The 12,148-nt window shown below is 39.3% G+C and overlaps 2 protein-coding genes across 2 annotated transcripts in view; one reads left to right on the forward strand and one right to left on the reverse strand.

Moving 5' to 3' along the window:
* Positions 1-332: 332 nt before the first annotated feature.
* On the forward strand, positions 333-1,893 carry LOC149842133 (putative CCR4-associated factor 1 homolog 7). Its single transcript, XM_089998929.1, has one exon. The coding sequence runs from the start codon at positions 902-904 to the stop codon at positions 1,715-1,717; it is 816 nt and encodes a 271-aa protein (XP_089855055.1). The 5' UTR covers positions 333-901; the 3' UTR covers positions 1,718-1,893.
* Positions 1,894-11,496: 9,603 nt separating this feature from the next.
* The window catches only part of LOC149842134 (chaperone protein ClpB4, mitochondrial-like), a 58,265-nt gene continuing 57,613 nt past the window's right edge, over positions 11,497-12,148 (reverse strand). Inside the window, exon 10 of the mRNA XM_089998928.1 lies at positions 11,497-11,979. Within this exon, the coding sequence (XP_089855054.1) occupies positions 11,668-11,979 (312 nt within the window). The 3' untranslated portion in view covers positions 11,497-11,667. The remainder of the gene's footprint in view (positions 11,980-12,148) is intronic.

Consider the following 12,148-nt stretch of genomic DNA (forward strand, 5'->3'; position numbering starts at 1 on the left):
GTTGCCCACCCAACTTAACTAGGACTTTTATGAGAGGCGACACGGCCATTCACTTTCGTGTCATATCGTATTATATACCTTTTTAATAAAACGTGTCCCGTGTCTTTTTAGCGTGTTCTTGTAGCCTTAACTAGGGCTCATTTGGTTATATGTTGCAAACTTTTCTTTTGGATTACAAGTTCTTTTGGGGAAACGGATCTCTGTTATTTTTTAATAACTAGATATGCTCTTGATAATAACCAATAAATTTTTTGAGGGAGGCGGCCGCTTCGTCACTAGCCACTTCCCCCCCGCCCCCCAGTAATAATCAGATCCATCCCCCACCACCCCCTTCCTCTTCCTCGTTCTTTCCTAATCCTCACCCAAAAAGATATCAAAGAGGCTGAAGGAGAGAGAGAGAGAGAGAGAAAAGATGAAAAAGTTTTAGAAACCTTAAAAGAAGTGGAAGGAAAGATATCTACCCAATCAGATCTGTGCCCATTTCTTCCCCAATCTTCCCATTAATCATTCATCGTCATCATCTCTCTCTCTCTCTCTCTCTCTCTCTCTCTCATCTCTTTCTCTGTGGTTTCCATCTCCACCATCATCGCCATGATTCCCTTCATCTCCCACCGTCCGATCTAGGGTTTCTCCTTTGTGCTCCTCCTCTCTCCTCCACCACAGGATCCTTCGCGCTCTAGGGTTTCTTCCTCCTCCTCTTCAAGCACCCATCGGAGATTTGATCTCGGGAGTTTCGATCTGGGGGTAGGGGTTAGGGTTTTCGTTGCCTATAAGATCGGTGGCTGGTTTCCTCTGTTGCCCACCAATCTTCTAGGGTTTCCTCTTTTCGCCTTTCTCCGTCGAATCTGTTTCTTTGTGTGTGTGTGTTTTTTATTTTGGGTGAGTGTTGGGGGGGTGGATTATGTCGATCCTTCCGAAGAGCGATTCGATCCACATCCGCGAGGTCTGGGCGGATAATCTGGAGGAGGAGTTCTCGTTGATTAGGGAGATCGTTGACGACTATCCTTACGTTGCCATGGACACCGAGTTTCCGGGCATTGTCCTCCGGCCGGTGGGGAACTTCAAGACGAGCTCTGAGTACCACTACAAGACCCTCAAGGCTAACGTCGACATGCTCAAGCTGATACAATTGGGCCTCACCTTCTCGGACGAGGCCGGAAACCTCCCCTCCTGTGGCACCGACCGCTTCTGCGTCTGGCAGTTCAACTTCCGGGAGTTCAACGTCGCCGAGGACGTCTACGCCAACGACTCCATCGAGCTTCTCCAGCAGAGCGGCATCGACTTCAAGAAGAACAACGAGGAGGGAATCGGCGCTCAAAGATTCGCCGAGCTCCTGATGTCGTCGGGCATCGTCCTCAACGACTCCGTCCACTGGGTTACCTTCCACAGCGGGTACGATTTCGGGTACTTGCTGAAGCTCTTGACTTGCCAGAACCTGCCAGAGACGCAGGTGGGCTTCTTCAACCTGATCAAGATGTACTTTCCGACCGTCTACGACATCAAACACTTGATGAAGTTCTGTAACAGCCTCCACGGGGGATTGAACAAGCTTGCCGAGTTGCTGGATGTCGAGAGGATTGGAATTTGCCATCAGGCGGGATCTGATAGCCTGCTAACCTCCTGTACGTTTAGGAAGCTGAAGGAGTCCTTCTTTAATGGGTCGACCGAGAAGTACGCTGGTGTATTGTACGGTTTGGGTGTGGAAAATGGGCATTGAGGAATAATAATGATGAGGTATGAGAAGAGGGGATTCAAACCAACAACAAAAGAAAAAAAAGTAATCTAAGTTTTGATTACACGTGCAGTGATGAATTTCCCATTCTCTCTCCCTATTGTATACTTTTGGAAAAAGCAAGTTTGCTTCTCTCTAGTTATGAATATTTCTTTTTTCTCTTATCTTCTTGGTGTAGTTTGGAGCGTCTCTATTTGCCTTTTAATTTTCATTTGATCGTCAAAATTTTCATTTTCTGTTCGAAATTTAGAGAAGCGTTTGGTTCTTTTCTGAGATAGTAGTGTTAACAAATCTTTAAGCTCAATGGAGTAACAACCCTAATTGTGCGTTGCTCATCCAGAAGAGTTCTAGCACCATTTGGGTAATGACATGAATTCAAGAACGATTAGTGTGAGTAAGGCACGAATGTGATACCTCCTGCATGTGTGAAGACTCTGATAACTCAAATTTAGGAATAATAAATTTTCTGTAGTTTTTTTCAAGCAAAAATGAGGGTGCCCATTGACATGGTCTTTTGGAGAACATGAACAAATTTTCCCAAGCTCTGCGTGTAGAAGTTTCCACTTAGGGAGTTCCTTTATTTTTTCTATTTCCTCCTGATGTAAAGAACATCTCAGTAAATTCATCATAGGATGATTTGCCTGTGTTGGCTTTTCTTTAATAGTTCTTCGTGCATCAGGTTTTAACATTCTTGAAACCATGCTTTCGTGTTAAAGTGACAGTTTGACTGGCATGGGTAAATAAAGCATTTGGATCTTAGAGGGTCTTCTTCCCTTCTATTTATGGCTGGCACCACTACTGTTGACCTTTTTATGTTAGTGAGTTTAGCTAAGTTAGACAAATTGTTTTCACTCATCATCAGCTGACCTCTAAACATCGTGATTAGTGTCTGACCTGATGTTTGCATCTGGTGGTTTTTATTGGTTAGAGCTGTTGGCTTCTCGGATGCATGGTTTTCCACTTGCATTTCCTTTTTGTGTTTTTTTCTCATCAACAACTCTATAGGCATGGTTTGTGGAGAGCGTAAATTTATACCGATGCCTCCATGGGGAGTTGTGGAATTTAAGGAAAAAATGACACTGGGGCCAGCATACACAGGTTCACACGCACACAGAAAGACTTACATATCTTCTTGGCACAGAAACAACAAATTGGCTTCAGGAATTTTCATGTGAGAACTTCTGCCTGTTAAACAATTATGAAGAGGCGGCCTTCATGGTTTCAAGATGTAGATAGTGACTGTGGGTTGTTTCATGTTTGTAGAAATGATAGACTGGTATTTCTATTCCTTAAGTTTCCATCTTTCATGATTTGGGTGAGATTCATAACGACGTTCATTGGCGTTAAGGGCCTACTTGGAGATGCTGACAATCCCCTACGTTTAAGGGTTGAACACATGAAAGTCAGCACTGTTGTAAATTTATGGTTATTTCTTTTGATTGTATCATAGCCATAGGGTGCTATTTTCAATTTTATGTGTAACTGGTGGCCCCTTGTAGGTTGCCAATTTCCAGTTGCTTTGCTCTGGTTTATCATGGGAACTTGTCGGAATAATCAATAATATTGTTATCACAAGATTCACCAGCTCATCCCTGTCTTAGCGGCCAGGCTCCTGCAGGTTCAAGTATCAAAAACTCGATACATATGTTATTTGAGAGGTAGATTCTCAGAACTTTCTCATGTTAATATTTCAATCTTGGAATAAAACTAAATATTCAGTTGACTTTTCCTTTATGTTTTACTAAAACACCATGATTTTCTTTGAGAACAAATGAATGGGAATCTCTCAGATATTCTATTTCTAAAAGTTTGCAAAAAATGATGAGAATGTATACACACGTACACACACACACACAAAACACACTTGCATACATGCTTATGTCATTTTCACAAACTTGTAGAAGTTGTGCTGTCTTAGCAGAGAGATCTTCAGTCAAATCCTAGCAATTTTTACTGTCTACTTGCCTTCTTTTGCATGCGTGTATGTGTGTATACATGTGTGATCAAACTGAATTTTGTGCAACCTTCTTTTGAAATGCATGTAGTTTTCATGTTGCTCCAGTTATGCATGTATTTGGTTGAAATATGTGATGTTTCATATCCGTTCTCTCTCTCTCATGCTTTCAAGATATTTTTGTGGTTATCAAGTGCTCTGTAGATTGCCATCTATGATGGCGTTGATAGATGATTTGGCAAGGGAGAAGGGGTTGGTGGAAGTGACAATGAAAAATGAAAGTCTGGTTGTGTAAAGTTTTTAAAAAATTTCCTTATTGTAAGCCTGCAAAACCTTTCTTGCCTGAGATTGGGTATGAGGTCTGTTAAGAGATGTATGTTTATGTATGTATATATATATATATATATATTTATTTATTATTAGATTGTATTTAGGTTTCTTTTTCTTTTTTGTATTTTATTGTGTTGACCAGGGTATACTGGTCATTTTGACCAGCTAGCCATCGGTGCCTCCCAACGGCTAGATGTTCTATCTGTTGGGATCTCTCCAACGGCTAGTTGGTCTCTCTCTATCTTGTATATGTATGGGACTTTTGGTCCCTATTAAGGTGTGCATGTTTTATGCATTCTTATGATTAATACAACAACAACAACGCCTTCATCCCAAACAATTGGGGTCGGCTATATGAACCAAAAAGAAAATCATTGTGGGTCCTCCACATGAATCCTTCTCCTCCAATCATTTCTATCCAATGTCATGCCCTCGGTGAGGTTCAAAGCATTCATATCCTTTCTTATCATATCCATCCAAGTCTTCTTAGGTCTATCTCGACATCTTTTAGCTAATATATTTTCCCATTTCTCCATCCTTCTAATTGGAGCATCATTAGGCCTTCGCCGAATATGCCCAAACCATCGTAAACGATTCTCACTCATCTTATTTTCAATGGATGCAACGCCTACCTTCTTACGTATTTCCTCGTTCCAAATCTTATCTTTTAGTGTATTTCCACACATCCATCGAAGCATACGCATCTCAGTTACACTCATTTTTTGAAAATGATGTCTCTTGGCAGCCCAACATTCCGTACCATATAGTAAAGCAGGTCTAATTGTCGTCCTATAAAACTTCCCCTTCAACCGCAATGGCATTCTACGATTGCACAACACTCTAGTTGCACTTTTCCATTTCATCCATCCAACCTTAATCCTATGATTAATAAAATATCTATTTTAATATTATGAGCGTGTGCTGTTGTGACTCTTGTGAGTACCCCTTTTTGGATTGTGTTGTGATCTTGCCCTAGTAGGCATTGTATTTAGTTCTTGGAGATATCATTATAAGGCTATGTTACTGGGAGTCTGGGACACACCACTTTAGGTGGCGTACCCGTGTTGGCACATGTACGGGTATTGGACACGCCATTTTTCATGTCCTATATTATATTATATATTATATTTTTTCAGTATATAATATATTATATTCAGTTTATTTTGAATATATATATATATATAGCAGTGTGTACCCACATTTTTTTAAATTGCCGTGTCATATCCTCCATACCCATACCCGCAACCGCACCTATACCCAGGTGACATAGTTACAAGGTCAATGATATTAGAGATTCTAAAACAGATTTAGGATAGTCTACCACTATGAGGAAGTGACCTTTTAGGCTGGCAAGTTGAAGATTGACTAATTGGATGGGTACGGAAAATGAAAGTTGTATTTTGTGAATATGGTTAATTTGAGGGTTGATAATGCTTTGGCATGGCTACTGTTAAGGTTAGGACTTTAGAAATATGGGATTTGTGGGCTTTATGATTGTATTGTAAGCTTGACTATGAAAGAAAGCAAAAGAGGATAGGAGTATGTAATAATGTATTCTCTTATGTTAGTCAGTATGAGATTTGGTTGTCTTGTAAGATGATCCACCGGATTGGAACAGCCTTTGGACAAAATCCCGTAGCTTGATTATTTGAAAGAAAAAGAAGAGGTAGAAAATACTTGATGGAGAAGATTTGCCATGACCTCTGAGTCTCTCTAGTGTGAGTAATGGAGGCATGTTTGCTTTGGTCACAGGTGGGGATGAACAATCACAACTGAGAAAGTAGAAACTGTGATTGTGACCAACTTTCACAAGATTCAAGGCAAAACACAATTTCAGACAGCAATTACAATCACAACTTGTGTTTTTCTCATGTTTCACTAACCTTGAGAAAGTGTTGTGTTGTGATTGTGATTTACGATCACTGGATCTTGAGAAAATCCAAGAATCACAAGGCATTGCTTTATTAACTATGATAACATAACCATAATATATTTCTTGTAATGATTAATAGTAAGTTAATATTATAGATCTGCTATTGCATGACCAAATGTGCATACTAATAAAGTTAAGCTGTCTAAAATCCCAAGGTAGAACTGACAGTTTAAGTTTTCAACTTTCCGATACATTAAAAACTATTGAAATCTGATATCAAGGTGTTAAGATATAGCTAAAAAAATTAAAGTTGTCAAAATAACTGTGATACACTTTTTTTGAAAGAAATAATTGTGATACAGTTGATTGGCCAATTTTTATTGAAGTGTTTGTGACATGGTAACTAGTCTTAGTGACAATCTAGAGATTTTTCGGCTTGTCATTAAGAGAATTATATGTTGTCACTGAAACGACTCTATGATGTTGACAGTACAACTTAGTTTGTTGTTGAAAATGTTGATTGATATTGCAATCGTGCCATTATATAGATCATCTAATACTCACCCTCGTGTTGCATAACATGTTTGAACATGTGCAATGTGTCCTTTAAAAATTTAAAACTTGTTTCTTGAAAGCCTCTTTGTCAAGATATCTGCAACTTGAAAATCAGATATCTCATATCTGCAATTTAAGATGCTTATTAAAAATATGATTTGTAAGTAAAGCTAATGTGATTTTATTATCACAGCAAAGAGCAGACTTTGAATTTCTTCAATCTCATAAACATTTCCATTTTTTTCTATTCATCTTTTGTGCTTGAATATGTTGCAGTTTTTCATTTTAGTTTTCGATGATAGCAAGTTCTTTTCCAGAAAAATGCAATACTAGAATATTGACCTTTTAGAATATGTTTACTAGTGCAATTTGTATAAGAAAATCCAGATAAATTGAATAGTGTACTAAAATATCTTGTCTAACAAAATAATTTTATGGGAAATCAGCCCATGCGATAAAATACCTTTAGCATACTTTATGAGCCTTTTTATGGTCTTAATATAAACATTTGTTATATACTTGATTCATTGCCTATGCCAAATAGGTCTCGTTAGTGTTACATATTGCAATGTACATGCACACTTTTGTAGATTCAAGTAGTTAAAATAGGCCGTCTTTCTTCACGTGATAATTTTGTTCACAGGGTTGGATTTTCAATAGGCTTAAAGATCTCAACAAAATCATGCTGAAGAAAGGCTTGTTGTGGGCTTGGAGGAGGATTTTGGTCTTACTCAGGGTGACTGCTCAGCTGCTGTGAAGGATGACGTGGGCGGTCGGAGTGAGAGAAAATGTGTATAGATTGGAGGCATTTAAGAAGTTGGGCGGGAAGTTCAGAGCATTATTAGGTGACCTTTTCATGAAGGCAGCCTCCTTGAGATTGAGATGAGGATCAAGGAGACAAATCAGTTTATCCAGATGATCACATCTTGGAATTGTAGGTGTCTCCTAAAAAAGAAAAAAGAAAAGAATTGTAGGGTCTTAATGATAGACTGTCAGCAATACATTGGGAGTGCAATCAGGATGTATAATTTTGATTTATGAAAGGGCTAAATTCATGCTTTCATAGGTGCAAGGGCATGATAGGTGTTATGTTTTTGGAACAAGGTGGAAATGGTGTTGTGTATTGGCTGGTAAGTACTCAATTTCTGGTTTTCTGGTGGAAAGTGGAAAGGTTCGAGGATAACATTTCGTTAATCTGGTGTGTACTCAATCTCTGTAGGTCTGGTGGTTCTTGGATGATTTTAGTGTGACATTTTATCTAGAGATGGTAGCAAATTTACTTGAAGGAATGTAAAAGTTTATTAACCATGGAACGGGACCTATTTGATGTGCCATTTGGAGGGATAAATGTGTAGTCTAGGAATAAGCCTAATCCATGCATGAGGAGACTGGATAGCTTCTTACTTCCCAGCGTAGGTTTCGAATCATTGTATAGTATGGCATCTGGTGGGACAACAAGAAGCGTGTCAGAAGTCTATTCAGATTCAAACCATGGTGTTGAAAAGTGCCTGCATTTGACGAGTTAATTAGTTTCTTTGGAAAGAGTATGTCCAAGGAAGGTGGGCTGGATTTAGGGTGACTGCAAGGCTCTACATATCAAGCACAGAATTTCATAATGGCAGGAAGAGAGAGGGTCTAATAAAGCAGATGGAGGCATGGAATCAGGGTTACAAGGGATTCAAGTTAGGATATTGGAGTCCTCGACTAGTGCAAGGTAGATTCAAATCAGAGTTGGAGTCTATGAAAGATTTAATATTTCAGATGGCATTGTCTAGTAGTACAAATTGCATTGCTCATTTTATCAACAAGATCATTGTGAGGAAGGGATTGATTGGAGCAACAAATTTTTTTTTGGAAAAGATTTGGATTAGAGGGGGAGGGAATTGTCTTGCTTGATTTACCTTGGAATAGTCTTTTGGTTGAGACCAATAGGCTTGCCAGAATCACCTTTTCCTGAAGCTGAAGTGAATAAATCAGTCTTGGCCATGGAATTCATAAAGCTTTGGGGCTTGATGGTTTTCCTGAGTTTATATCAAATAGTAGCGGGATGAGTGTTGAACAGAAATTATGGAGATGATGCACAAGGTGGATACTTATGGCAGAAGTCATTCGATCATCCCTTGTACTAAATGGTAGATATCTCTAGATTCAGACCCATCCTTTTACTCTCCATTGCCTTTATATCAATACCAATACCTTGGCCAAGAGTGCGATGCTGATCATGCCTTCATTATTACCTATGGACCACTACACATTCACGACAGAAAGAGGGATCTAGGAGTTCAGTAATTCAGTGCATGAAGCTATTAGTAGCAACTAGGAATCCAGCTTTTATCCTAGCGGTAGATCTAGAAAAGGCATTTATTCAATCATTTGCAACATTCTCATCTCATGTGTATTATTGATCTTGGAGACTTATGGTGTAGACAGGTAAAGGATATTCTCTTTGACTTCTTTCAGTTGCAATTAAGGTGGCTTTCAGTAGACTGTTCTTGATGGCCCCAAGGGGTTTGGTGTAGTGGGAGGGGGCCTTGGCTGCTAGGCGGGTGGTCGGGGTTCTATTTTGACGGACGTCATCCCCTTGCATATAAGAATGGTCAAGGGCATTATGCCCCTTGTACCAAAGCAAAGGTGACTCCCTGGAAGTGAAGGGTGCACCATGGGTTTACACTGCTGGGAAAGCAACCGTAAGTGTCGCAGTCTCTGATCCCGAGGCTGGTTTCCCCGTTCCTCATGAAAAAAAAAACGAACAGGAAGATTCTATCCTGGTCAGCCTATTGCTGGGAGTCCATAGCATCAACAATTTTGTTGTATCACCTTTTCTTTTCAAGCCGGGGTACTGGATCCCATCGTGATTCCATTTCCCTCTTTCCTTCCTGTGGTGTTCTAATTGAAGATGTGCTATCTCGGGTACTCTTCCCATCTATTATCTCTGTTTCAACCAGCAGGAGTGGAGAAAATATTACTTTCAGACGTTGAGCAGATTTCTCTGGAAAGGCCTTTTCAGGTATGCAGAGTTAACAGTTGGCTTCTTGGCGGCCAACTTCCCTCACCCTCACATTATAGTTTGGGGCTTTAGGTATCAGAATGGTGAGGACTATGAATGAAGCACCACTGGCGAAATGATGGTGGAGTTTAAAGAAGACAAAATGGTGAGTTGTAGTGATTCAGCATAAACAATAGGGCTCAGGGGGTCTCATGTATTTGGGTTCTATCCTGTGCATGGAGGTAATAGTTTATGGGCTTAGAATGGCTAGATGAAAGTTCTAGGTAAGCTCAAAGACAATGAAATTGATTGTAGGTGATGGGTCGAGAATTAAACTTTGGACTCACTTGGATCAGTAGAATGCCATTGGCTGCGACAGTTTCCATCTTTGTTTTCTACCATTTGAGGAAGTGGCGTGCTAGATAGGAGAATGGGGTTTGGGCATCACCTCCTGGAGACTTCTTGCTGGTTCTCAACGGTCACAAATATCAGCTACCTTTTGAAAAATCTTCATTTTTTATCGCAAGAGAAATCTTCCATTTTTATCGTGAAATTAAAAAAAAACGGACATAATCCTGAAACAAATGCCATATTATCATTAGGTTTAAAATATCATGTTTTTATCAGGACATTATCACGTTATTAACATGATATTTGTATTTGTATATTGTGAATGTTTTTTTTACATTTTTATGTATTTTTTCAAATCTAGACATAGTCATATTTTTTTTATCGTGAGATTTTCTTGTCACTGGTGTAGGGACATGGGTTAGAGATTAGGTTAATAGCCTCTTCTTGGAACTGAGACTCCAATTTTCCAAGCACCACTTGGGGAGGAGGGCCATGCCAAACAAGGAAATCGTATTTCCTGGGGAAATTTTGATTAATTGGATAGAAAATTGGACAACCTTGGTAAATCGCGATTATTTGTGAAATTGCAACAAATTGTCATTAATACATGTAACTAATGTTGAGTTCTTGTACTAATGAATCCTTATGTTGTGATTTGTGTTTTGCAAGTTCCACCATGAGTCGATTGTTTTCCTCCATAGTTTACAATGTTGGGGGCCTGTATTGGGTTATTAAAAAGGTGATGTAAAACTCTCTGATGAATATTGTGGGAGCATACATGTGGCCCTGAATATCATTCTCGTCTACTTAGGTTTTATCATTTCATTAGACAGCATCCATGGGCTACTTTGGGCATAAATTGGCAGTTTGGTTCCACTCATCCCCCTTCCCTCCAATCTTATTTACGCAAGTTGGTTTGATCAAATCTAACATCATAAATGGATTCAGTATGATTGATTTATTAAGAATCACACTTGGATTGTATTTTTTTTTACAAAAAAATTAAATTTAAGTCACAAAATTTTATGCTTTCTCAGCCATTGATTTTTGAATTGTCAAAAAATCCTGCAAACAAGTCTGATTCTGGTGATTCAAGTGTTGATCTTCATTAAATGGACGATGTAGATCACATATATGGAGTTCGATCTGACCAAAACAAGTTGCATCAATGAAATCCCAAAGAGGGGTATGAAGATACGGATGACTTAAGGGATGAGTGGATCCAGACTCAAAATAGTATAGTAGAGAGTATACCCATACTCCCATAGACGATCAGAAGTAATAGATGAGCAGTGAAAATAAATCGATCAACCTCATTAAGAGTCTCTCTCTCTCCACGATGCGTGAAGAAGATTTTCAACCCTAGTACTGTTTTGAAAAAACAAGAGTGAATGTCTCTCAAGTTTTTTTTTCCCCTTAAATTTTCTTTTCGTTTATCTTAACCAAGTAGCAGGCCACTCGACAGGGCCATAGATCATCCAACCCAAGCCGGTTAGATATTGGTTCCATTTAGGCCAAACAATTACCGAGCCAGGGTCAAACTCCCTGTCCCGAACCCAGCCCAGGCTGGGCCAATCCCGGTCTCTAGATAGGACACATTTATGGTCGTGGAAATCGGTAAATAGAGGGATAAAACGTGATTCTTTTCACAAAGCGTTTTTTTAAGATTTTTGCATCGTAAGACAACTTACATAAGGTACAAAGAAGATGCATACAAAATAAAACAAAACAAACTAGAAATGCTCATTCAAGTCCGCTGACATGCTACCTTATTAGAAAATTTTACAAGAGGCAGACAAGTATCTTAAAAGTAACAGAGAGAGAGAGAGAGAGAGAGAGAGAGAGAGAGAGAGAGAGAGAGAGAGAGAGAGAGAGAGAGAGAGAGGTTAGCTGCTTGCTACCAACTCATCCTTCGGGGAAACATTCTCAATTTTGCTAATCACCAACCTGTTTGGAAGATTGACATCCTTCGCTTCTGGAGAGAAGTCAGCATCGACCAGAACAGAGTCATCTTCCTTGAAATCACCCCTTAAAATACCAAGAGCTACTTCATTTTCTACCATCTGCTGTATCACTCGCTTGACAGGCCGGGCACCAAAATTTGGATCAAATCCCAACATGCCTAGGAGCTGAACTGCCGCACTAGTGAAGTGAAGGGCAATCTTCTTCTGCTTAAGCCGAACTTGCAAACGATGAAGCTGCATCAACAACAATTACTCCATCTCAGATAATGATGGATGAGAACCAAGATGGGCCCACGACACAATCATTCCATTACTTAAGATAACTTTTTAAATGAATTGAAATCAAAGTTTTGTGTTGATGAAGTTTTCAAGTGAAAGCATTACAAAGCATGGCGCTATTATG

Source organism: Nuphar pumila, chromosome 3, assembly GCF_984573655.1.
Source record: "Nuphar pumila chromosome 3, dmNupPumi1.hap1.1, whole genome shotgun sequence".
NCBI classification, from domain to species: Eukaryota; Viridiplantae; Streptophyta; class Magnoliopsida; order Nymphaeales; family Nymphaeaceae; genus Nuphar; species Nuphar pumila.

Excerpts from the sequence above, each read along its gene's own strand:
- LOC149842133 (XM_089998929.1), top strand. The coding sequence starts at position 902 with ATGTCGATCCTTCCGAAGAGCGATTCGATCCACATCCGCGAGGTCTGG.